The sequence below is a fragment of the Prorops nasuta genome, unplaced genomic scaffold (assembly GCF_024137725.1).
Source record: "Prorops nasuta isolate Cenicafe-Biocafe unplaced genomic scaffold, Cenicafe_Pnas_1.2 PNAS00015, whole genome shotgun sequence".
In the NCBI taxonomy this organism is placed as follows: domain Eukaryota; kingdom Metazoa; phylum Arthropoda; class Insecta; order Hymenoptera; family Bethylidae; genus Prorops; species Prorops nasuta.
In genome coordinates, this window is record NW_027116812.1 from 5238196 (window position 1) to 5266063 (window position 27868).

The 27868-nt window shown below is 44.2% G+C and overlaps 1 protein-coding gene across 5 annotated transcripts in view; it reads left to right on the forward strand.

The window, feature by feature from the left end:
• Nucleotides 1–27868, forward strand: part of Ten-m (teneurin transmembrane protein Ten-m) — a 388572-nt gene that overhangs the window by 309365 nt on the left and 51339 nt on the right. The window contains exon 4 of one of the 5 annotated variants that reach the window (XM_066736569.1): nt 17628–17689. The exons of the other annotated variants lie outside the window; for them this stretch is intronic. Within the exon in view, the coding sequence (XP_066592666.1) occupies nt 17628–17689 (62 nt within the window). The remainder of the gene's footprint in view (nt 1–17627; nt 17690–27868) is intronic. 5 annotated transcript variants of the gene reach the window in all.

Here is a 27868-nt window from a genome sequence, read left to right on the forward strand (position 1 = left end):
CATGATTTTTGCATGTTGATATCTCGAGGGGCAACATTCGAAGGATGGTTCGTAAGTACATAGAGTGGAAAATTTAAGACGAGACAATACTCGGGAGGTAAGGGCCGGTACTAAACTGAAAGTACGTACCGAGAGAGCCTCGACATCGATTGGAAAGGGAAAGATTGTAAAACGAGTCGGGCCACGTATATATATATATATATATATATTTCTAGTGGTTGCGGGCCATTCGTGCGTGTCCAGGGAAGGGGATGGCTAGGCATATGACAGGAAGAAGGCGGATACGAGTCGTAGAGGAAGAAGAGAAATAGGCAAGGGCTTACCTGAGGAGGAAAAGGGAAGCTCGCGCAATAAACGTTACGAGGAAACAGACCGGACAGTCGAGTACTGAGCTACTATGCCCGTTAACGTTGTACGTCCCGTAATTACTGCAGGCAGGGTTTCCACGGCGTCATGCTCGGCTCATCAGCACAGCAGCCTTCGTAGTAGCATTAAACCGAAATCCAAATCGTTAAAATTCATCGAATAATCGACCCTGTTAGGAGTTTATACAAAAGAGATAGAGGGAGAGAGAGGGAGTTAAACGAGCGAGGCTGATGAAAATAAGAAAATCTTTCCGAGGCTAGCTACCATCGAGGCAAATCCTGAGGGCACTTGCTAACCAGATTTCTGGCATGATACGCTTTTGTTAAACTCTCTCTCTCTCTCTCTCTCTCTCTTTCGCGCATATTATTTAGAAGCAGGACTGACGAGCAGATGCCCGGTAATGGCGGAATTCTGCGGCGACGAAAGGTAAAGGAAGAGCTCTTCGGCGAGGGTGGCTGCATATATTTCGCGGAGGCAATCAGGTTTTACTGCCGGCGGCATCTCAAGATGTGGTCTGCAGTCGTTTTGACTCGTCGTAAAGCCTTGCGCCAGAGTGGCCAGTTTTTTGACGCAAGCCAAATGGCTTTCCCTGGCTCTCTCTGATTTATTAGCGATCCTGGCCGCGAAATTTGCCGATAAATGCCGCTCATCTCTGGCAATCCGATAATTAGTCGGAGTATCATAGTCCCGCTTATAGTGTAGTTTAATTGCACTGATATCCGAGCTACGACATAAACGATTCATCCCAGGTCTTAAAGAGGCTTTATTATGCTGGATGCGAGCTGCGACCAATCCAGAGATCTGGGTTAATTAAAAATATCAGAGCTTTATTGTATAAGCTCTTGCGTGGCTATAACGGAATGGACACAATTATAAAGTTATGAAAATGTTGGCTATGTAGGGGGAGGAGGAGGAGGAGGAGGAGGAGGAAGAGTAAATAAGGATGAGGAAACGATATAGCTAGAAGGTGAGGGTCGGTTAAACCGGAAGGCGGTGCAGAAGAAGCTGGGCGGAAGGGGAAGCTTAAGGGCCCAAAGAAACCATTGACTGGCAAGCTCGCTGCTCCATTGAGACATGCAACACTGTTGCAAGGGTCGGATTTTAATCCCAGCGTGGGCCTAATGCCCTAATAATATTCCCGTAACAATGCCAGCTGGTGGGATCGTGTCCGGCTCACCTTTTGCCAATTCCGCGTCTCTCGACCTGGCAATAATGGCCGCCACGATTCACGTGAAAAGCGAAGAAACGAGAGTTGCCCGCTGCCACTCGAGCGGAAAGCGCATTAAACTTCTCTCGATCGCGAACAATCGATCTCTCGAGTGTCCCTTCTCGAAGAAGGGCTAGTAACGAGATCTATATACCTATAGCCACTCAAAAATTGTCTGAAATACGCGTAATCCGCTTGCAAGCATCGCCCTCTACCTGCACTTTTTCCTTTTTTTTCGACCAGCCTCACTTTAAACGATCGCTCGAATCCCGATCGGTATCTGCAGGCGAGATCTCTCTCTCTCTCTCTCTCTCGCTCTCTTTATCGTTTTCCATTAGCGAAGAAATCCGAGCGTTAATGGCGGCTAAAAGGCGCTTCTAGGAAAATCATTTTCTGCCTCGATGAAAAATCCCTGATTCTCTATTGTAACTTGTGGATTGGATAAAAAATAATAGTTCTCTCTACAGGTTTTATTTATTGTTTGTATTGTGGCCTTTTTTACTGCCTGATGAGCTGGCGCATAAGCGAGTCCCAGCGAGATAACTTCTGCACGTATAGCGGGTCATGATTTCCAACGAATCAAACTCCGCAAGTTTGCATTCCGCGTGCAGATTCAACTTCCGGCAAAATTGAACAGGAAATTGCAATATCGAAATTTTACGGAACGTAGCGAGCGAGTTAAAATTGTTTAGAATTTTGTGCGAAAATCATGAGAGGAGAAATGTGAATTTTTAAGGCGTGCAGGAGGTGTGGGTGGATATACCTATAGCTATAGTTATAGTACGTTGGAGATTTTCTAGTTGCCGTAATGTCACCGTGCAGCCTCGGGCTTCGGAAATGACGAGAAGCGTCAGTCAAGCAACTTCGCGCACCAATACACGGACATAAATTCAGCGGTATTCACATATACGATCACGTAGACGGAAAGCGATACGCAGCTGGACTTGCTAATGACCAGACGCATCCAGGAATCAAATTCAGATGACGATGCCTGTCGACACACGCGTATACAAACGCGGATGGGAACAGTTGCTCGCACGTATACATATATATACACGTTAGCTTCGACAATGCGAGGGTGCGCGAGCTGCATCTCTATGCAAACCGTGGCGTCCATTCATGCTGCCAATTATTATCGAAAACGACGTAACCATACGCACTGGGAAATTGGCTTCCTCTAGCCTTTGCATTCACCACCAAGACTGCGACTACTCCTGCTTTTTCATTTTTTCCACCAATTTTTTTTTCCACCCCTGCCACAGCGTGATTCCGCTAATTTGGAGTCTACGCTTCTATGGAATAACTCCTATACCCTCTCTCTCTCCAAAGTAAAATATCAAATTATGAGAGAGGAAAGTAGGAGAGAAAAACTAACGATAGTATATAGAGAGAATAATAGTTTAGGTTAGGTCGGCCTTTCGTTAGAGAGATTTATTGACGCTGTGCATGGTGGTATATACTGTACGTTAAGAATAGAATTCCTATCTGCAAATTTTTATATATTCTCACTTTGGTCTTTTTCGTCCATTTATATCACCTTCAATTTTTCTTAATCATGGACACGTATATTTAATTTGTGAAAGTTCAATTAATTCGAAATATAATAAAAGTTACTTTTGACTTTTATTCTTAACATGGTAGAATAAATATAAGTATAGTAGTTAGAATGTCATATTGAAAATTTGCGAGGAGTCACTTTAAATCGTTGGAGATTTCACAATGCGATCGGCTAATAAATTAAGCATAGCTGGATTTTGGTAGCAATCGATCGTTGCTTCGGCTTTTATTATATATGTATATATGTAGCCTGCAAGTCCCATGACCACGATAGGTATCTATACCTTTCACGGTTGAGCTGGAACTAGGACTTTTGTTGTCGAACACCCCGAATTCCGATCCGTGAAAATAGAAACGCACGGGCTCCATTATGAAGCGAAATGAATAAGTGGAGCTGGCGTGAAAAGCATTGTAGACAGAAAACCTTGCAGTAGTTCATCTTCTAACCGATGTTAGTTCTCCGATCAACGATTTTTTCTCTTTATTCGGAGCCAAATTGATACACTGTATTAATGTTAATGCGCAGTGATCACTCGTCGGGTCCTGACACGAACAAGTATATATGTATCGAAACGAGTTGAAAGTTATCGCAACTGTATTACTACTTTGTCGAGAGGAGGGTACGGCTATTATAAAAAGAATCGAAGCTATTGTTAAGAATATTGATATTTGGGGTGGAAGGAGTAATATCGATAAGCCCGAAGAACTCGAAGAACTTGAGAAGTGAAGAGCGTCTCGAAGGGAGAGCAATTCGCGAAAAATAGGAGGCTACGTACCCTATCCCGCTAAAATGAGACGATTTCAAAATCAATTTTTCCTCGATCCCGGGGCTGTTGACAGGTCCCCCTTTTCTTCGTGGGATGAAACTGACGAGAAGAGTGAACAAGAGGAGGAAGAGAAGAGTGATCTAAACGCATTCCAAGCTCCTATGAATAATGGAGGGTATTCCTCAAAATCCAAGCTCCACGGCCGTTGCGCGCTTATTGCTTGTACTGTCAGCGGCCCATTCGCGCATACTTATTTTAAAAAGTTCCACACTGGGAAATTGCTCTCTACGTCAAACTATCTCTGCACTAAGTTGAACGATATTAGCCTGACCTATTTCCAAACCCTCGCCGATCATTCAGTTCCTTGCAGCTATCGTAAACTATTCGCCAGATTCTACATTTTCCCCATCTCCATTTACTCGAATACCCTTGGCTTGGAAAACTTGCGGAAAAACTATCTTTACTCTGTATAATCCATCAAGATATTAAATTGTACGCGTTATACGTAGCACATACAGACGATTATTCGACAGAAAGTGCAATCTACTCGAGCTGGTAATTAAAATGCAAAAGAATTTGCTAATTCTTATTTTTGGGTAAAAATTAAATCGGTCTTGGCGCAAATTTTTTAGCAATATACGAGTGGTGGCTGGTCTGGCGCGGTACCCTATATTTAATAATTTACGGTATGAGAAAATTAGAATGATTTACCGGATTTTTCCTAGAACATATAATTTTGTCTAATAAATTGGCTCTCTATAATAGGTCTATAATATTATTATGATAGATAATGTGGTTGCTATATAGAGAATCTGCATCGGCCAATATGTTAATTTGTGTATATAGGAGGGTCGATTTTAGGGACACAAAGGATTGGCGAACAAAGTCTATATATGTACGCGTATTGGTCGAATATCGGAGATAAATTGCCGTGATTTAAGCTATTAAAATCGATAGGCAACAATAAGGCAATAAATCAGAAGGAAAGTGAGCCACCTGGCAGGCATTTCTGAGTCACGCGAGAGAGCGGCGAGCGCGCGAGCTAGCCATGCAGCCAGCGAGCCAGCAACAACGAAGCTGTTCTGCTCGATTTTTGATTCGACCTACAACGTTCCTGTTACTGCGAACCTCGAATCCGCGCTGTCGTGCCGTAAATCTCCAAGTTCAATTATGGCAGCGACAGGTGAATCGTGCGCTCAAGAATAATAGAAACCTAACCTTCGTTCGTTCCGCTTGACAAATAAGAATTTCGTTCGCTGCTCTCCCATTATAAACGATACGTAACGAAATTGATTGGACCGAGCACAGCGATCGATCAAAAGTCATAATTAATGAACTCTAATCATTGCTGTTCACATTTCTCTTATGATTATTGGTTTTGCCTTTGCTTAGCTTTTTCGCATACTATTATACGCATTCGTATATATATTTCACGTAGAGGAAATAACAGTAAAATTGGTACAAACCTGGTGGCCTGGGCTTCCGCGAAGACGGCGCTGTACACGATAATCGGTTCTGTTGCAGGTTAGATTTATGGCAGTTCGGACCGTGGCGTTCGCGGTACAACAGCGCCGTTTGATAGTTGACCGATGATAAGAGGCGCGTCCCACGACCTTTGCCGAAGAGAAAATCATATAATAGCTCGGGCAAAATGAGGCCGAGTATGAAGATGAAACCGGCGGATAAAGGAATTTATTAACGTGATACTCGAATCTCTCAGAATCGCCGGCCACCGTATTAGAAATTTTGCCTACTTATGTTTATATTAGCGATACATGCAAAACCAATATCGACTGAAAGTTTTGCTCACCGCATCCGTCAGCGAATAAATCAATCGAGCAAAAAATATGGAAAAAAGTTTAACCACCAGAAAGAATCCTAATGAGAAAATGCAATTTTACACGGTAAAGGACGTTCGAGTGGAAAATACTTGATTAAATTTATTAATCAAGGGAAAAGATAAGTCTGGGCTAATCAGTGAGAGTTGGTGCAGCTTTAAATGTATGAAAATGAAGTTATAAATCGATAAGTACGGCTATTTTCGCCAACTAGGAATATTATGTATACCGTGTAGCCCTCGGTACAGTATCGGCGGTAATTGAATGCTGGCGTCTAGGTGGTCCAAGCAGAAATCGGGACCAGGCAATATTTTGACGATGAGGCGAAGCACAGAGGCGGCTATTAAGAAGGAGCACGGGGAAGCCGAATCACGGCGGCCCGCTTAATTATTGTCTCCTGGCGGCCAATTTAGCTGCAGGAACGCCAGCAATAATTATCAGATCGCTTAATTGCTTCGGCAACGTAGCGCCATAATGCTGTACTCCGGTTAGCCTGTAAAACTGCTGAAAAGAACCCGTCTACCTAAAGATAATCCAATAAGTTCTCCGGCAAACAAACACCTTTCGCTGCTTGCCTTAAACTCTAAATTCAAAGATTGCTCAAAGAAACTGAGCAGCAACTGTATAATAAATCAGAGTGCGGCATGCGAGCCCTCGGTCTATATATGTGTATGCCAACACAGTAAAAATGTCTACTGTTTGTATACGTACGCGTACTATCAACACCATTGACTGATAAATTTTGTACTTTTTATGGAACTTTTCACAAATACATGTAATATACAGTACCAAACATTTTTAGTGGATTGTTATTGCATTATTGGTACATGGACGCTTTCACAATGATTTAGTGGAAAGTTCCGGAAGCGCCAGAATGGAGAAAGATGTATAGTTTATAGACCGAAGATGACCAATCGTACGATTGAATTTAGAGGTGGCGAAGGGATTTTCTTGGAAGCGCGAGGGTCTTTCGGTTGAAAGGAGGAGCCGGCAGAGGTCGCAGAGCTGCTTGAGCCCGATGATACAGGCACGAAGTTAGTCCATTGTTCCAGCATTAGTTAGTTTCATTAATGTAATTCCCCTGTACCAGATGAGAGGGCTCTCGTATTTACTTGGTTTCCTTTTTAGCAATCTATTGTCGTCTTTGTTCCCGGTATAGGGCGCCGGCGCTCTCATTGTCCCCGCCATTGTCGCCGAACTGATTTCGCTGAAAAGCCACCCCCGCAACGCCCCCGACTAAATTGGCGTGGCGTTCGCGCTCCAACCCCCCGTCAGTCACCTCTTTCATCATCGGCTGCAGTCACCGGCTCCCCCCGGCCGTTTCCCAACTCCGAAACCGATGTAACGATATAATCCCGCACCGGCTAATCTGTGTAACGAGATACCCTCCTCCTTCCTTCCCCCTTCCCATTCCGCTTAATGCCATTTACCTCCCTTTTATGCAAATTTTACAATCGCGAGCGCGCACCGTCTGTGTTAGATACGTATATATATATATATATATTTATATATGTGTGTGTACGCGCTGAGTGAGACGAGCCAGCATTCTATCGACAATAACGCGCAATGAGAAAGTTTCTCGAAAATTTCCAATTGATTTAATACTCGCCCGAGTCGCGCGATATTGAATCGCCCCAGCTGAATTCTCGACTCGCGATTTCTTATTATTAATTCGAGGTTCCCTGTGTGGTCTGCAAGACAGGATTTCATTTGTCGATAAAAAACGTAGGACAAGAGCGATTTATTTCTGCTGTCTGACGGTGATTGATTACTAGACCGACCAATGACTGTCATCGTCGGAAGGAAGCAGGGGTCTCTTATGATCATTGGAGCGTTGCTACGGAACGATACGAAGAAACCCCAGCTGGTTTTTCCCCAGCGACCTCCTCTTTCGTCTTCGGTCGGCTGAAAAGCGACGACGATGAAGCGATGGCGAATCGGCGAAAAGTGACGGGAAGAAAAATATTCGCGATCCCTTCTTATACCTACGGATCTCACGTTTTTCAGGCTCGAACGAATAAAAAGCGAGAGTTTGCGGTATAGATTCTATGGCTCCTTCCGGTCTCGCGACCATATCGTCCGTGCAGAATTAAGCGGCCAACGATCGCCTCGTAAAACCGCGTATATACACAATAAGCCATCTATATATTTATACTCGTAACATATATGAATTATATAATCCGAATATCATACCTATTATACGCTTAGAGTTCGTGTTTTTGGATGGAAGAAAAATTCTGAAATTAGTATCGCTTTGAAAAGTGGAAGGGTGGATATTATTGGCTTTGAGGAATCAGAGATGACTCGAGGCAGTAAATCGAGCGAAATCAATTGTTGCGAGACATTGCAGGCTAAAAAGCGTCGGAGAATCCTTGAATGGAGAGGACGAAAGGCTGAGTCAGCTGGAAGGTTGCGGCTGTTTATCCGAGGAAGACGTTATGGAGGGGCGTTAGCCAAGAATTGCTCCGATTTAGCGTTGGCAGGATGCTAGCTTCTGCTGCTGCTGGAGGGGGTGTGGGTGGAAGAGAAAGAAAATAGAACTGTAGCCCGACCGCAGAAAGACGAGCGGATGGAACGCTGACACGCTTCGTTACCTTGCCTGATGACTCGAAGAGGGGCTTGAGGAGCTTGTCAAAAGGCCGCTTATCGGTTAAGGAAGAAGAAAAGAACTCGACTGAACCTCGAACGTGCTCCGCGCAAAAACCAATTCTCCCGGAGAACAACGCTCGATCACATTTTTACTACTCTTTACCTGCTAATGCCTCTGGCAAAAAACCAACTGCCTTTCCAAAAGCATACACACACGCTGCACACACGCGTTCCTCCGCCGCTAGCTCGCTCGTCGAATAACTTTTGATCCGCGCGCCCGGCGTCTCGCGAGAGACCCAAAACAACTCGCAAGAACTGTTTAATTTCAAACCGCCAGAATTTCTATGAATATTTGCCATATACGCGCCGGCGAAATTCTAGAGTTTCAGCAGCTTCCCTTTTAGGATTGGAGGGTCCCGATAATAGCGACGCGCACGGCTGTGCCGGGACTTATGCAAATGGCGCCGTGCATTATTTATTCCGCGAAACGTGACGAATCACGCGGTCCCTTTGATTGCTGGTAATGGGCGTACGGACCAATTAGAGAGCGGGGAGAAAAAGCTCGAGATAAAAGAACGAGGGAGGGAGGCCGCACGCGTGAGAGAAATAGAGGCCAGCTTGAGAAAAACGATAGCGAGTTATTTAAAGATTCTCCGAGAGGCGCGGCGATCTCTCGTCGCTCGTAAAAGCGTTCGGCTTCGGCGTAAATCTTGCCGGGACGCGCGGGGAGCCTCGAAAATCCCGATGCACCCGCATGCGGGAAGTTTCTTTTGTCGTACCCGTCAACGATTCCGGAAGTCACTGATTTTTCACGCGGCGATTCGTTTCACGCGCGAGCTTCAAAAACAACCTATTTATTTTTCTCTTTTTCTCCCACTCCCTCTCTCTTCTAGCTTTTTTCTCTCCTCGCTCTTCTCCTCTTTCCTGCGCACCAACGAATTATACGCTTAACGAGGAGCGGCCCCTCACGATCTCCCCTCATTTTACTCAGGATTGTCGTCACGGCTGCAGAAATTGCAGCTCCCTTCTGTGTTACCCCTCCCCTCTCCCTCTTCCCGCCATCCAGCAACGCCTCACAGCTGACTTTTATGTCGTATAAATGAGCCTCTGCAAAGAAATAGCCTCAATTTAGCACAATCGAACCGTTCGATGAACAAAAAATTCTTCCACATATATAATAAGCAGTATACACAATATATTCGCGGTGAAAATGTGCTTTCGTTTATTCATCAAACTATTATATACTCTTTTCTTCGCATCAACGATAAGCTCGACCTCGTATAATAAAAATATCGTTAACCATTTAAACCTTTGTTTTTTTAATTAGTGCAGAAATATGCTGTAAAAAGAGCATGGAAGCTTGAGAAAGCCTTCCTGTCAAGCTTTGTTAATCTATTCGGGAGAAAGGTCAACGAATGGGATTGTGACAAAAGTGAGGGGGGGAGGGGGGTGGTGGACGGAGCACGGAAGTGGCGCGCAGAACAAATTAGTAGCAAAATGGGGCTGCGGGAGGAGGAGTGTAAGGAAGGAGGGGCTTAATTTCCGTGGAGCGTTTTATTTCATTAAAAAGTCATTAATAATATTACGTTAGCGTACGCGGAGGCAGTACTGGCCGGATACCCGAGGTACTCAGATTTCTCCATTTTTTCTCACACTACACCATTTCACACAGATGTATATTATGCATATACGCATCGCACGCTCCTTTTTACGCAAAGTTTTCTCTCAACCACACACAGCGCAGATTAAATACGTGTTTTTACACGAATTATCCGAATGTGTGCGGTGCGCCTTGGCTGTTTGCCTTTCTCCTTTCTGCCAGCTTTTGCATTATACAATATTAAAGCCCATAGCTGCAGTACTCCTGTCATCTTCTTTCGCGACATTCTTCCCCCCACTGCTTCGACGTGTTCGCAAAAACGGACCGCTCGTATAAAATATGACATACACGAACGTACGAACACTTTTTACTTACCACGCGAACTATCGCTTTGCTCATTGCATTATCCATGCGCTCCGTAATTAACGAGCTAACACGCACGATTATATTTAATTGCCTATCCTCACAGCTAATTCGCTTCAATGATTCCCCAGAGAGCTAATAAAAAATTCATTTCAGGAAAAGTCCGATTTTCACAACAAAAAAAAAATATATATATATATATATATTCTATTAGGAGACTTGGGACGTGGCAGTGTATTAAAGCGTAGACAGATTATCGGTCCGTATTAACTTTCGACAATAGTATCGATTCTCATCTGTTCACTGACCAGAACAGGATGTTCCAATCGGAGAGTACAATGGTAAGGGGCGTCGAATTTGTCGTCAGATCTGTCAATCGTGAGGATCCAACAGTAGAGCTGGCGCAAAATGTCGAGTGGCCTTTCTGTTTCGGAAACACGTATAACACATCCCACTCTTCTAAGACCTAGGAGTACCCGGATCTGCCGATCTCTTTGATCTGGCAAAAGCATCTGGTACAGAGAGGCTCCGCCATACAGAAAGAATCATTCGTACTCGTAATAATAATTCGCCTTACATCGAGGACCTCTTCGGGGGTCCTGCCTTATCTCGGGTTGCATCTTATTGCGAGATCCATACAATGTTCCTACCCTTCGTTTTCCATTTCTCCCTCCGTCTCTTTGGTTTCCTTTTCCTTCCCCTCTCTCCTCCCTACCTCTCTCTTGTGAATTTCGTACCTGAACGTGGCGTTTTTCTGCTTTCTCCGCTCCGACAAACATCTGTTAGTCCGGAGTAAGGCTGGACCCTTTCTGGATCCTCTCAAAACATTTTTTTCAAACTCTCTATGCACAATAAAAGGTATCATATTAATTATGTCAAGAGAACTGACGATTTAAACGGTTAACTGTAGTTCGATGAATATTTATGAAGGAATCTGTTAGTGCCTGCTACTTCTTGGGCAAGATGAGCTGATTTCACGCGTCATTCATTGTGGAGGTCTATCTCTTGAAATAAGCTGTAGAACGAAACTGGAAAACACCAGCGATGATTTCCTTCATTATGAAACGAATGATTCAAACAATTTTTTAGGAATTTTCTATGACTGGCATGCGGAGTTCCCGAAAAAGACAAGGATATATATATATATACTATCATCGATCGAGAATCAAGCATAGAATTTCGGGATCCAAGGGTCGCGGATAAATCACATTTTGGATCGTTACTGTCCGTAGAGGTTGAAACGATGACCGTCGTAGAGCCGTTAATGAAATTCGTCGTATAAAACCGGCCAATAAATTTGGCTTTAACAAGCTGAATTGTGAATCCAGTTAGAAGCTATCGATCTCGCCCAATTTTTTTTTCCACCCAACTTCTTATAAATGTTTCGGAAGGATACCGGTCCTGCTAATCTCGTAGGCAGATGCTGTCGCCGCGGTAAGACCGATTAAGAGTAAAGATCAGCGGGACATTGCGATAAAGAGGCCAACGGAGAATAGAGATGGGCCCTTTAAATCCATAGAGTCCTCGCAGGGTCTTCGAATCTACTGCGCTCTGAAGCATCGTACCTAAACGGATTCCTATCTCCTCCGCTCTCATTGTTCGATAATCCTGCTCCAGACTTTTCATCCTAACCTCCCGAAAATCCCCGATTCAGCTCTAGGTCTATTAGTAAGCGATGAGAATATAAGATTTGAAATTTTCTTCCAATGACTCACGGACAGCATGGACTCCCTGAAATTCGGAAGTGAATCATTCAATTTCTACAAAAACCGTCGGGGGTTATTTAGGTCAGTCAGAGACTGTGTGAAAATAATAAAAGATAATAAACCTAGATTTAGCGACAGTTCTAGGTGTTTCCTGCCTCATTATTTTATAGCTGTCGATGATTAATATCGATGAGACAAAAGATCGTCAAAGAGTCCTAATAATATAATTTATTAATAAGCGTTACCAATGCGACTGTGAATAATCAATTTGGATGAACGGATGAGGTCGAAATTCTCACGTAGTTTGATGAATATTCAAAAATGAGTCATCGATCGGCCTGTGACCGAGCAGCACGTTTTGCCAATTATTTACGAGAAGCGCGAGATTTATCGGAATAATTTATGGCCGGTTGGTCGGGGGAAGAAGTCTTAGGAAGGCTCGAGTCAATTTGTTTAAAAGCTCCTTCTCCATATCTTTAATAAAACGCGCGCTAGGGAATGAATAGAGCGCGCGCGAGGCACCGTTATTCGCGCGGCGTTTCAGCAAAGAAGTATCGATCAGCGGAGTGGTGAAGTACGCTACTGGAAATCGCCGATAGCATTGACGGTGAACGGGAAATGGTAGGAAGTCGGTAGATGCAAATCCCGGGTCGACCTGGCAGCTGCACACGATCATCTCGTGATGGTCCGGTTCAACGTCTGGCTAATGGGCATGCTAATCGACGTTAATTCGACGACAGCCAGCCAGCCTGGCCGTTTAACAAGACCTATTGACAGTAGCCGCAATCAACCAACAAACAATGACTCTTCTACGTGTCTCCCTGTGTGGTCCGCGATCCGACGCCGATGCCGATGAGCGACGCCGACGCTACACCGAGTCGAGCCGAGTCGAGTCGCGTAGCGTCGCGGCGCGGCGCGGCGCCTATAACCTCTAAATATTCCAAGCTTTACGACGCAATTATTTTATAACGTCCCTTGATCCTAGCGAAAGCCTCTCGGAATTCCTACTTCTCTCCGCGCTCTGCCAATACTCGAGGGAAAACATTAAAAGACTAACGAGTATACCGAATAATATACGGTAATTGCCTGAAATTGGTCAATGCTTAAATTCAAAGTATTTTATTTTCTTTTGCGCAAAGGTATATGTAATGGATCTTGTCTTGGAGGGAAGCGCAGGCATCTCGAATATCTTTGGGTAGCTGTTAAATATTTCCGATAGTCCCGTGCATCTCCCATATCAGCGATTATCCGATATATAGGTGCCGGCGTGCCAGCTAACGTATGACGGAATGCGCTACCAAGTAGGTGACCTTTGACCCCCCGACACGTTTAGGTAGCATCCTGGAATGTCCTCGCGAGTGTCGCGTCGACGCCCGCTTCACGGCATCCTCCGCCGCTCCATTTATACTCGTTCCTTGGTCGTCAAGGTCAGCCGTAATCCAGTCGCGCGATAAATCATCGTTAGGGCCAAGCGGAATGGCCAGTTAAAGGTTAAAAGCGGACTTTATCGATCATAGCCGAATCCTCCTGTGGACGTCCTTGGTCCGTCTTTATCTCTCCTCCTGCAACAGCCTGGCTCATCCTCCCATATGTTTTCATTAATTTGCCACTCTGTCCTTCGAACGCCTCTTTTGCGCAGGCCTAATCTCCAAAGTGTACCAGGAATCATATATACTACATATATATATATATATATATATAGTACATCGGATGAAAAATGGACGAGAATGTTTTGGAGTAGCTATATATAAGACGCGCAGGGAGTAAGATTAATAATTGTTGAGGTTTTTTCCTCAAGCGAGCGACCATTAACATCGAAAGTATATATATAGATGTATAGAAAACACGCTCACCTGCGTATATTCATCTCGTAATTGAACATCGATAGACGCGGTCACTGGGCCTCCCACAATAATTCGTGGCAGTCGAAAATAAAAGTAGGACAAAGTTCGGCACGATAATGGTCATTCGGTCGAGTACTCCCTTTCAGCATTCTAGCCGGCTGGTAATGGCTGCCGCCCGCAGCGGTCCTAACAGGTATATCGAAATAAATGTTGACCAATTCTCTCTCCCAACAGTTTGGCAAGTTAACGCGCGTCATAAATAAGGTGGCGGCGGATTCTTTGATTGAAGCCAGGCGACCCATTTCCTGCAAATATCTCGCCATCTCCATTTGTCCAGAGTCGCGTCGTGAAAATTTCCACTTCCGAGGGAAAGAAGAGAAGATAGGTGTTTTATTTAAAGGTAACTCTGATGCGTGTAAATGGGTTTTTTGAGGCGCGTTAAAATGTCGACCCAGCACGGGGAGAAATAAAATATTAGTATACATTACGAGTCACTCTCTCTCTCTCTCTCTCTCTCTTTCTATTTCTCGTACACACATATATATAGGTTTTTCGCGTTGATAAAAATGGATGTTGGAGGTGGATCAGATCAATGTTGGTTCGGGAGGACATCAAAAGAAGCCTGCAGAGAGCTTTGGTAAACGGAATTTGAAATTCCCCGCGAGACCGAAGAGGACTGCTTATATTTAAAGCCGCGGTAAGACAAAACACGCAGCTGTCAGTTCTCATGATATAACGCGCGTTCCTCGTATGCCACCCCCTCCCCCTATCTTCTTTCCATCTTCGTGATATCCAACGATTTCTTACCGTGCTCGCTACCCGCTGCGACGAAGACGAGTCAAGATGGCGGTTTAAACGACAAACTCGCTGCTTCGTTAGCTAGAAAACCCGTTTAGTCACCTGACAAAAAACTCCCGTCTTGACAACGCTGATTATCTTTCCGGTTCGATTACCTACTCCCCCTCCCCCCTCCTCCCTCGTCCAGCCATGACCATTGCGCGCATCCGATTAATACGTTGATAAGCAAAGCGACGCTCGGTCCAGAAAATTCATCGTGCCGAGGTTTTAGCGCCGTGCAATTTTCCATACCGTTATACCATATGTATATATATATATATATATATATATATGCAGTACTATATACACACTAATACACAGAGTACAAATAACAGCTTTCGCTACGCGTTTTAGCTTATTCCTCCTCGCGCTTCGACATGCATGTCGGGTTACGCGGATTTCAATGAGCCTACTATACGCGTCGAGCCATACCAGCTCCAATGTAGTAATTTAAACCATCCGTGCGATCGCCAGGAAAAAGGAGTAAGAGAGAGAGAGAGAGAGAGAGAGAGGGACGCGAAATTGAGGAGAGTCCCGTGAGAAGCAGGCAGTTTTCTATTGGGGCGATATTTGCGTTTTAGCGATGCCTGATGGATTTTATTCGAACGTGACGTTCTCACAGGCCTCCCTGGCGCAATGTTAATCAAACAGAGAAGATTACTTATTGAAATTTGCCGATGCGGACATTACCGAGGAAATTTTGCGCGAAGCCACCGCAGTGCCTTATTGGCAGTAGCTCATTGGAATTTCTCCAGGAGGAACTTTGTCATTTTTCCAAAGCCTACCGCATTAATTAGACATTGCGATTTCCGATTGAAAATATGCTGCAGCTCCGATGCACGGGAGATTTGCAATTTGCAAATGGATTCCTGGTAGGGCGGATATGAGAGAGAGAGAGAGAAAGGGAGAGAGAATTTTGGGAAGGGATGATTATGGTTCGAGGGTGGGGGTAATGTGCATTTGTAAGTAAATGTAACGCGTGGAAGGAGCTTTATGTGTACGTATGTATATGTAGATGCTTGCTAGAGTCACCTGCACCGCACGGATCGAAGGCGTTCTCTTATTCGCGCAAAGGTGCAGGTGCATATTGTACTCGGTGGATCAGCCTGAAGTTAGGATAGCTCGCTCTTATAAGGATGGTATATCGAAGAGATGGGAGGAGGAGGTGGGAGGGGGGAGGGAAGAGCGAGAGAGGGTGGAGCGAAGCTCGAGGCGAAGAGGTTCTTGACTGCTTCTCAAAGGTCAGGTCGTGCTACGAGGTATTTCACCGACGGCTGATCGGACTCCCCCGCCTATCTCCACCCACACTTCCCCCGATATCCCTCCCTTCCTCCTTCACACACACGAGCATCTGTTCCGTCTTCATCTCCCTACGCTCTGCATTTTTACCCAATGCATCCGTTTTCCATGCACTCTCCATCACCGTTCCTCCCCCCTCTTGATAGATTCGCAGCAACGATTAGTGTGTCTGCGTGGAAAAGAAAAACGACGATTTAATTTTGAAGCAAGAAAATTAGCATGCCGAGAGAAGAACAGATGGACGGATCATTAAAGCGAGCAGAAGGAAAAAGCAGATCGATTTACAATTTCGATAATGGAGGTCATAATGAATATCAATGCAATGTTGCGGGGGCTGATAGGCATTCCCCGTCAGAATATTAGAGCTTAGCTTGTCCGAATCTCTCTCATTGGCATTCGTACGGGTTGCAGACAATTATACGGGGCTACAAGTTCGGAACCCTCGTCGGTCGATCATTAATCTTGACGTGACGCTTAGTGGAGACGTTGAGAGCACGGGCAACGCGGCTTAGCTGCGATCACGACGATATTAAAACTTTAATAAATCAGCCGATACGGTAGAGCGCCACCTAACCGGCATGCTTTATCATAGACTTGATAGAGATTGGTCCGATGCCTCCTCCCTATCCCCCGCAATACATATCAATCGATCTCACCTATCAACCCCCCCCCCCCTCTCCCAGCATTTCCAGCAATCCAAAAATCACGTCATCGAGTGTCAAACCAGTTTGCGCCAACTCCACAACTCGTCATTTATTTCCGCGTGACGCTTCGAAAGCTCCCAGAGCTAACGACAGGAATTGATCTATTCCGCCCTATTTTATGGAAGGATCGCCCAGTGACAAATAGTCCTAACGACTCTAGTTTCCTCCGACTGCTATAGCCGAAAACAACCGCGCGTATCGTCGCGCGAGCCTTTTTATGAAGCTGCCGCTGCATCAGCTGGGATTTTTTATTTACTCCAAACTCTCTCGACGCGTCCTGTGTGTTTCGTGCAATATAACGCTCGTGATACTGGAATATTGCCGGGGTTCCCTTTTAATTCGGGACGCATTGCTTGTCGAGGGTTGTTTATGGGTACACGGGCCACGGGGCTCTTCGGGGTTGCCGCGGGGGGCTGCCTTTGTAGCGAACGTCGATACATCGTTTCACGACCCCCAAGATTGATGGTGACAGCCGAGAGTCCCCGCGAATCAGCCAGGAAAGTTCGTGGAACACGCATTACCTCTTAAGTGTTCTTAAATTCTACTGCGAGAGGCTTTTTGGCGCTAGTCACATTACGTCCTCGAAAGTTTGTTTTAATGACGTTCCCCGGGAAACAGATTCGCGGCCAGAGCATACTTTTCACGGGTAACCTCTCCTCCACCGGACTATATATATATATATATATATACGTACTTGACGATTTTTGCCAGCAACGTCGTTAGCGAATTTTTGCGGATAATTTACGACCTGGCCAAATATCAATGAGAAGTGGCTAGGTAAATGAAAAAACTTGGTCGAAAGATAAATTACCGATGAGAATAGATGTCACTGATGCTGCCTGCGGACTACTCTTATGTATACATGTCTATTTTGTCCAATCTCATTGTTTCTTATGCCTTTATTATTATGCTATCGTAACTGTATAATAATCTTAACTTTCTTGTTTCAGGTATGTAAATATGATTCCTTTATCACATCTGGATTCACCTAGAAAACAAGAGCCAGTATCGAGTGAGTAACGAACGTGGAATACGTTGTGTACGAATATCGTTGAAAAACTAATTAAAAATAATGTATGATCTAGGATATGAAACTAACATTTGTACATGTAAGAACGAACGGGGAACGCGTGTAGAAAGTATAAAAAATCTCATAAAGAGGTTAGAACATACGGGAAGCGATGGACCCAAATGATTTTCAAGGTCGGATTCTTCTGTCCCAAAACCTGTCGTATAGTAGTACGAAGCATCTGGCCCGATTTCACACACGTTCCACCATCTTGTTTGTTTACAAATTGGTCCGGTAAAGGGCGGTGATTTTTACATCCGGTCTACCGACCGGATTGTGTTCGTTAGACGACATACGGCCTACCTGAAACGAAAGGCTTGAAAAAAACTAGTCAAGGTCATGCTTCAACCCTTCGGGGCCCATCTTCAAGCTGGATAGATGACGAAAAAAAGCTCGTTAGGAGAAATTGAAGGGTTTCCGGATTGGGCGCGTGCACCATGTACTCTAATAATTTTCTAAAACAAATGGCCTTGAGGGAGGAAACGGTTGTCAACGATTTTTTCCTTCGGCCTATTTTATTGCTCTCTATAATTACTCTTCTAGATCGGCTGCTGTTTTTCATTCGCGATTCACTTTAAAATTAAATATTTATACGAAAATATATGAGGGAGATGCTACATCCGGGATGGGAGGTTTAAGCTTGGGTATTTTGCGGATAATACCGATAATTGGACATATTGTTCCTGCAGCATATCATTACAAGAAAGAGAGAGGAGGGGTGGGGAGGGGAGGGGGCGACAGAGTGAGCTAGTCGGCTGGAAAACGCGACGGGTTTCGTGAAATATTATCGTACGTGGTTCGTGCCGTGCAGACTGCAATCACTGAAATAAACCCGTTGTGAAATTAAAAGTCACTTAGTAGATGGTTGAAAGCTCTAGGCGTAATTGCAAAACCGGTTCCGTTTGCTGGACAGGACCCTTTCTCACGCTCGTGATTCTTGATCTCACGCGTATTGTTCACCTGGATCGACTCTATACGAAATATCTCGTAGGCGAGCAGCTAGACCATATAAATTATTACCTGCATAAATTAAACCCGATGGCCGTATATTAACAGTTCTCTAATTGCACGCATCTTTCTTCGGGTACCCGTTGCAAACACGAAAGCATTACGTGCAAACATGAAATAGCTTAGAGGGATAGTTAGATTAAATACCTTCCTACAATAATACTCTAATTTTTCCTTCTTGCTATAATTCTTGAAAAAGGAATTTAACAAAAAATAAAAGTAGGATATGATATTGTTACATTAAAATTAATTTATGAAGATAAGATGGTGAATATATGCCATTTTGTCGAAACTCTTAAAGCTATTACTGTATTATATATGGAAACTCGAAGACACATTGTAGAGGTGACATTATAGAAAAAGCTTTTGTAAGGCTAATGTAATTTGAGTTTTAACATAATGATTGGAAGCACGTGCACTTGACCGTGAATTTTCTGAATACATCGGTCCAATCAAACGCGGATTACGGACAGAGAAAAGAGCGTCCCGGCTATTGAGAGGCAAAAGATTTGCGAGGAATCGGATCGCGCAAGAGCCGTGATCCCCCGCAGGGAGGCTCGAGTGCTTCACGATTTTATTATTTCGAGAAGCTTGGAAACCTGCTTTCTTAAGAAAAAGAAAGAAGGGAAGCGTGCGGAAGCCCTTAGGAGCCCCTGGAAGCCTCCTTAAGCCTCGACAGAGCCTACGGGACAAAATCCTTACTGCAGGAGGAATTTTTCGTGTTTGTGCAGCCGGCAATTCGCGGAAAAATTACCTGACTGCAGGTAACCGCAGTGATATTAACCCAGCCACCACGTATTTATGGATCCAATTATATCCGTTCCAGCATTCACTCCCTCTGCTCAACAGATTTCCGTCAAATTCTTCTGCTTGTAACTTTTCAAACGATCGCTTACGTATAATAAAAGAATGAACTCGATACGCATTAAGGGCCTGGAGGTTTTTTTCCCCTTCCCTTATTCTCTCTTGAAAATGTCGAAATATATAGTTTTGTATAGTGACGGCCGGTATTCTTTAAATATTTAAAACACTCGATATACTCGTGGACTGCGATGTGTGCATGGCTTTGAGAGTGACAGGAGGCACACTTGTTCACATCGACGAGCTTCTTTAGCGAGTCCATGTTTATTTTCACCTTAATAGACTATGCCCTTTTCAACGTTCGTATATAAGCTCGATGTTCGTCCCCTGCCTCGAGTGGATGGGCCCTGTCGAAAAAATTCAATGCGCGCTTCGTGCAGTCGAGTGGAATTTCGAGAGTTCTCTCACGAGTGGTCGAAAGCCACAGTATTTTCCGAGCACCCAAAAAATTGTGGTTTGTTTTAGAAAACAGAGAATTCCTCGAGAATACGACTTTTCAGATTTCCTGCTGACAGATGACTCGAGCAAATATATACAAAAGGGTCTGGTCAAACGAGACAAATAACTCGAGACGATGGGCAAAAGTAAATTCTATAATTTGTCAGAGAGGTTATAGGTGATTTTCTCAGAGTCGTCTGGTAAATAAAATTGTTTTGTAGAACAATACTCGAGTTAGCGGAATGGAATAGAAAAGTTATTAGCCATTAGGATCAATGAGGAAACATTAAGAGTAAGAAAATAAAAGGATTGATGGATAGTAAAAATGATTAGTACGGAGCGAGTGAGCTATGAGATGTATCGATTTCTCGGTAGAGACATTAAATTGGCAAAGAAGAGATCGTTCGTTCCGATCAATTAGATCGATCGGAAACTGCGAGTAAGTTTTAAGGCAGCTGCTGCGGTAGTCCATGAAGCGTCAACCGTGGCCACTCTCCCACGAAGTCGGATTTCTGGAATAGGCAAAAGGTGAAAGACGCCGAATGCGCCGTAAAAGTTGAAGGTGGTCGAGCTCGAGGCTTCTCGTGCCGCTAACGACTCCATTTCCTATCCAGAGACCAGCTTGGATCTGTGTTTGTTTTTCCAATTTTCCGTACAGCGCGCAGGTAAATATTTCCCGCCGACACTTCGTTGGCGAGGCGAGTCCCTTCATCTTGGTGGTCGGTTAAAAGGGGCTAATTGTCTTAGCGAGAAACTAGGATCGTACTCTCCAAACATTCGGCATCACAGGCGGATCCTGCCTGTCTTTTTCGAGCTACACAAAAGTCACTGGTCAGTCTCATCCCTCTGTTCCTCTCTCGCTCGCTCTTTCTCGTAAACGACGTTTTTCAGAATTCAAACCCACGCCCACCAACGCTTCTACACACATGGCACCGCAGAGCGTCTAAATTAAAATTCAAAATAGAAATGGTAATCAGCCTGTTCTCATGTAAATTTCACATTTAATTTCTTAGAAATTATTCTCGGCCATCGCACCCATTAAATTTCATTCCGGGTAATGGAATAAATTGAATTTGGCGCCTGCGGATGAAACTGGACGAATCGAAGAATAAAAATTGTCAGGACAAAGAAAATATATAATCGGACAGTCGTGGAGGAGGAGAAGGAGGAGGAGGAGGAGGAGGGCTGGTTACGGGCTGCTTTGCGTGAATTCAAATGAAATGTAAATAGATAAATGTGTAACACGTGGCGTACAGACTACAGGATAGAGTTCGTGTCTAGGAAATTTCGTCAGCCGTTTAAATGGCCAAAATTTGCTGCTTGCGGATATTATTGGTGTCTGTTGCACACATTGCAAACCACCCAAATCGAGGAGCTTCCACATCTCGCATTGTGCAAAGGGAACCGATTTGCATTTTCGGGTCCAAACAGACCCGGCGTGAGCTCTCCCTTTTGACAATGGACCCGAAAACTCGTGCGCGCCAGACGCCACGTCCCGCTGGGTAGAGCCATTTTTTTATCGCCACTCTCTCATTCTCTCTTTACCCCAAGTGCCTCTACCCTTGGAGAAAAAACCTTGTCGCATCTTAAGAGGCACGGGCGTCATTAGTGCTCTATTCGAGTCTTGTCCGTTTAATGTTTGCCTTCATAATGTCATTTGTAAAAGAAATACCAGTCCCGATGCGTGCATCAGAATTTCAAAGCCCCGCGTGAAATATGTATCTTTGGCAAAGAGCGTTGCTCCATCTCCGTTCATATAAGAATATATATATATATATATATATATATATATATAGATATACATAGAAAGCCTGTAAAATTAATTTCAAAGGAAGCAACGGAAAACTTTTGGAGAAAAGTCCAAATGCACGCTTCGATTGGAGTGTTTCTCGCGAATAATGGGAAAAGCGTTGAACGAACGCGTTTGCACGTGTATATGCAGACGCGAAGCTCTGTATCTGGTACACAGCGGCAGTATCCATGACAGCGAGCCAACCATAGAGAGGGCGAGAAAAATTTGAAAAACCGATGGAGGCCGCGTCGCTTGTACAGCACGTGTTGCAAGCCGCTCGAAAAAAGACGAGTTTTCCGCGTCCAGTTGACAAAAGCTACCGCGCTTCTACGTGACGCGAACAATCGGCCTCGGATCTCGAAACAGATGGATATGCCGATACCGCTTTCTGGATCCAGATGGAATCTGCTGACACTCGGCACGTTCTTGCAACACGTGAAACACACCTACCGCGACAATTTCCTCCTGCCATGTGCCATACTCGAAGGGTGAGTTCCATGCACAACAGGAGTTTACAGGACCCGAAAGCAAAATCCATTTAACCTTTAAACTCGAGGGAACGACTTTGAGAGTCTCTGGTGTAAAAATCGTTTGAAAATACACAAATTTGATCTGGATGGTTATAGTCGCGTGCGAAGAGCGAAGGCTCGAGGAAAGGAATGGGTTAGGCGTGTGCGTGTGTGTGTGTGTACATTGGAATAAGGCCCATGTCGGTTACGGTTACAAAAGACTCGAGTAACACACACGATCCATGCATATTGGAAGACCTGCGTGTTATTATCCAAGAGTCCGCAGATGGACCGATGAAATACGACACTTGGTAAAGTAAACAATGCCAGATGCGGCCACGCGAGGCATTGGAAAAGCTTCTATCGAGTTCTCTCACGTTAATTGCTCGGTCGTGCCTGAGTTATTTGACAAAACAGTCGACAGTGCGCAAGAATAGCAGCGGATATGCCGGATGAAGGGAGAGTGGCAGTTAATAGTCTGTCTGTTGACCGAGCGAAAGAATAAGGATTCGTAAATAGCTTATCTCCATATAGCAGAGCGGAAAGGGCTTCTTAGAATCCCGGTCTATTCAGAATTGTTATAGTATCTCAATTTCATCTTGGAGAACAAACCCTCTCTTTTCAGGCCTCGCATAAATAATCTTCCTGCTTACATGTCAAATATTTGCATAAATTTCACGCCGACTCTCTTATTTTAATTAATCTAGAAATTTATCTGGAGCATCGAGCTCCTTGTACTCTTCGTAGGCCTAAAATTTAGTCGGTTAAATTTTCAATTTAAATGTTGGAGATACGCTTGGTTGAATCGAGTCATTATTTATGGAAATAGAGATTGCTCGTGTATACATAGGTATATACGGGACGAGATAAATTCCCCGTCGACTATCAAAGATTATGCTGCGTGTCTCTTAAATATCAGAATGGCCCGGGATGGCTGCTTATTAGGGCCCAGTAAATTCCTCACGCGTATAGTCTCTGGAATAAGGGATAGAGCAAAAGTAACGTCGGAATAGCATCTAGGGTACAGTCGACTGGGATTAGCAATTTCTCCAGACTCGCCGGAGCGTGCGGGTTTGTGTGTGTGCGTGTGCGTGGCGTCTCTGGGGTATAGCAGAGTCCCGCGACGCCAATCGCGAAGCTCATCGATCACTTTCAAACACTCCATCTGCGATTTTATCCCCGTTCCCCACCAAACTCTCCCTCCCATTCTCTTTCGTCCTGGAGAAGGTCAGCTCGATCCCCCCCCCCCCTCTCTCTCTCTCTCCCACTCTTCCCTCCCATTCTAGCCGTTCCACGTTAATAAACTCAATTCTAACCCGCTGCCACACACGTGCCGATGAAGCCTACAAAGTTAGAGTAGCAGCATCATGCAGTAGCAGCGCAGCCAGGAAAGCTTCCATTTGGAACGAAGAAAAAGGCTTCGAAACAAAAAGCGGCTTGCACCTCGAGAGGACACTTTACGACTAAAACTAATTTAATTGATCGGAACTAAGTTAATTATAGGTCGGGGTCCTGCCAGGGTTTCTCACTGATGTAATCCAACGTATGCAGTTGGAAGCTTCGGATGCAGCATCCCACACCCATAGATTCCCAAAGCTGGCGTGGTGCATATCTTTCGCTCGCAGACGCAACTGCCGATCGTTCCTAGAGGGTTCAGACGTGGAATGTCGACAACGCGATTTGACGTTGCCCCAACAATAACCTGGCGCGTAATACTCGCTCTCTCCATCCAGCCCGCACACTCCTCACCCTGCACTTGCACATCTACATCTCCATCTCCCTCTCTCTTTATCCTACAAAGCATATACAGAATGTCGTCTAAATAACGCACGGATGAGAATATAATACTGCGACAAATAAATCTCGTTTCCTATAAAACGGCAAACGTTCTTATCATTTTGGGGAAAGCGTGATTAAAAATTTGCACGAGAATAGTTGAAATCTTAAATTGAGTTTTTTCAGTTTTGCATAGTTTTGTATAAAGTGGTTATAGTAAATAAAATATAAATAATAATTTGACAAATGGTAATAGTACGACAACCACTTTTGTGCCGGCTCGGTCTAATAAATAATGCCAAGCATAAGCGAGCCCCCCCCCCCTTCCCCCCACCCTTCTTCTACACCCATACCAACGAGACACTCGTTAATATAATCCTGATTGTAAGCTATAAATTTCACAGTCCACTCTCTACGGATATGAAAAACATCGGCTACCGAATCGTTGGCATTCTTGCCAATTTACTCCCTTGCAAAAACGGATCTAATTAAGACTTTCACCGATACAAATGAAGACATTCGTGTCTTCGTGATAAAGCTCCTTCTAACCGCTATAAATTGGTATTTCGTATTTATGATATCTTTTTTTACTCTTGTAAAAATGTTTATCCAGAGGAGAGTAGCAAAGCAATTATACTTCTACTTGTCTTTGCATAATAATAATTTTCTCTTGGCACTGCAGGCAAGGTACGTTTAACGAATCGCACGCGAAACTGTTTTTGGTCGGTCGGTATAGAATCACGCCAAGGCTCGAACGCCATCGGGAATACGGAACGAGTACCTGGCACCTCGGAGCTCCGAGCGAAAGGAGAGGAAGGGTAATCCGATCCAGAAACTCTATCTTCCTCCCGGAGGCCCGCGCCCAATTTCGTATTCCGCACGATTTTTCCGCGCTCTCGCGTTTCCTCCTCGTTTTGCTAGCAAACAGAAAAACAGGGAAAATAAGGGAAAAAAGCAAATATTTGCAGACGGTTAAAAAAAATATACTCTTGCAAATATATTTCAGTCTTTATTCGTGATCCGGATGGATTTTCTCGTTCATGGCTTTTAAGCGGGGCACTGCGTAGAAATTTTCTCTGGAGAAGCATAGTTTGTTGTCGTCTGGTGCACGTGGAAGTAGTGCAGCAGCCTGATGATGAAAAGGGAAGGTGGTTAAATTCTGGCGGAGGGGTATAAGGGGGAGGAGGGGGGAGGAGGGGAGGCTTAAATCCCTCGGCGGCGTAGCTCGGGTGCCGCCTCGCAAAACAGCGCGTATTAACGCATACCCACGCAGAGCAGCAATTCACCACTTGACGACATCCGCATATATTGCGTTTAGGGAGGTCTGGAGAGAGGGTCGACAAACTCTCGGGGAGGGGAAACTCGATGGGAATGCGCATTGTATCCTTTGGATTATTGTTGGCGTGACGCCAAGTCACCCATCTTCCGCTCGGCTTATCGCTTGGAAATTAAAACTGGCCCTGAATTCGTAACGTTCAAATTCTACCATGCTCTGTCATCGCGCTGAGAAAGTACTAAAAAAAATAATTGATTTTTATACCAATCACAATTAATATATCGTATTGTATCGAATGTGTGTAATAAATAAGAGGATATACAGTAGTTAAACAGTTTATTATAAACATACAGATCGAAAGCATAAGGTATATACAGTGTTGAAAATGCAGAGCTCTAGTGACTATAGTTGTAATAGCATTCAACAATAGAACACGTCTCCTATATTACTATTATTCGTACACTATAATATTTTATTTTCGTGGATATATTGCCTACCTAGTAACCAATCGTCAAACATTCCGAATATAGTACCCTCGTTATATACATATATATATATATATATGTATGCTTAAATTTTATTTCTTGATACCACAATATTATATTATACATTCATCCAATTTAATCGGAATTTATCGTCGATATAATTAGCTATTCTCGTTATTCAGCGAGTTTCATGAAATCTCCGCGTAAAATTGTATAGTTTTACCTTGGCAGAGTGAGGAACAGAGGGAGAGGGAAAGAGAGAAAGAGAGCCTCCAAGTTGGAGCTCGGATTTCCTTCGTTTGGATCCAGAATGGTAATTGGCGTAATTGAATTCTTAGCTCCATTTGAGTAATTCATTTATATATCTTCGTTTGGTTAATTTATGCGGAGAAAGCAGGAGTGCGGCGTGCGACGGCAACATCCATGGCCGACATCTGGCAGTTTGGAGCGTTATCCACGTTCCACATGCAGCAAAAGTGTATTTCCCCGGTGCATCCGAGTCAGCCGAAGGAATTAGGGGAATGCTTAATCAAGCCCGGCTTCGAAATGGAAACCCGGCAAAGGAATAATGTAGATGAAACCGCAAGATAGCTTCCAATCCGGAGTAGTGCTGCTGACGTAGGTAGAACGGTTTTTGTCAGGCCGAAAAATCCATTGCGATAAGCTAATAAAGGTGAAACGGTGCTTTTTTGAGGCTCCCGCGGGAACCGGCGAAGACGAGTCGAAGCGGCTCTTCTCTTCCCGGCGAGAAAAAAGAAATTCTACCTTGTAGCTTCGATCGACTTTTTCGCCGTCCTGCTACCACATCGATTGTCTCGCGAGTTCTGCTTGGCTACCTTCGCCACTGCGACAATACACAAGTTCAATTCTTTTACCCCATTCATCCTTCTCTCTTTCATCCTTTCGGCCTTCGTCCACAATTCGTTTCTACCCAATCAGAATTCTCTTTCCCTCTTTTCACTCTCTCTTCGCTTGTATACTCTCATTGATCGAGACGGAGAGAGAGAGAGAGAGCTCGCCTCACCTATACCAGATTGCGCCTGTCAACCTCTTTTTGCCACACGAATATTCCTTCGCCGCGCGTCCTGGGATCTTATACTTGCTCGACGTATTTTCTGCTAAACTCTCTGCTGCCGCTTGATACGCCAATTAGGCTCGCATAAAATTCCCCTTCGCATAACATTCGTAATATTATCCCTCGCAATCCAGAACAAACGGCCTGTACCTGTATGAACAAAAAATTCATACGCATGCATTTTACGCGACAATATTAGCAGGATATCTTTCACCCCATGCTTGTTTTGTAAAACCAATATATTCAGAAAAATGTTTCCACATTGTCCACCTCTCTTCATTTTACCGTGTGAAAACTGTCGAAATTTCTGTTGGATGATCCTACCTGAAATAAAAAAAAAATAATAATAAGCAAAATACATTTGGTCCAATGAGTTTTACGGTGAGCTTCGGGTAGAAGCTTACGAACTGTAATTGAATTTCGGTAAATCTAACTGAATTGGAAATGCCGCAAGTTCTATGTATAATTTACAGTTTAGTTATGCGAGAATTACAGCTATAATTCGGAAATGCGGATATTTAACAAATAATTCACTTTGTTCAAAAACGGGATTTCCACAAGCAATATCTAATTTCTATTATATTATGCCATGTGGCCTAGAACTTAATTATTTATCCGATATATAGTATACTCCTACAGATCATCATTCCTTTTTGTTTCTCGGGATTAACAGCTTCGAGAGTATATATATATATATGGTAGTAGATTATCTTAGGCGAGATGCAGTATTTAAATTGTTCACTGTTTGTCTTTTGAAACGTTCGAGACATCCGGGGTAGGATCAGCATATAGACCGTATAGATTCCTAGGAAAATATTCGATTTCAGCACTCGCGTCATCCCGTGACAAGCTGATCTAGATCATCGGGAAACCGATAGTCGCGCTAAGCCTTGTCGCCGAGG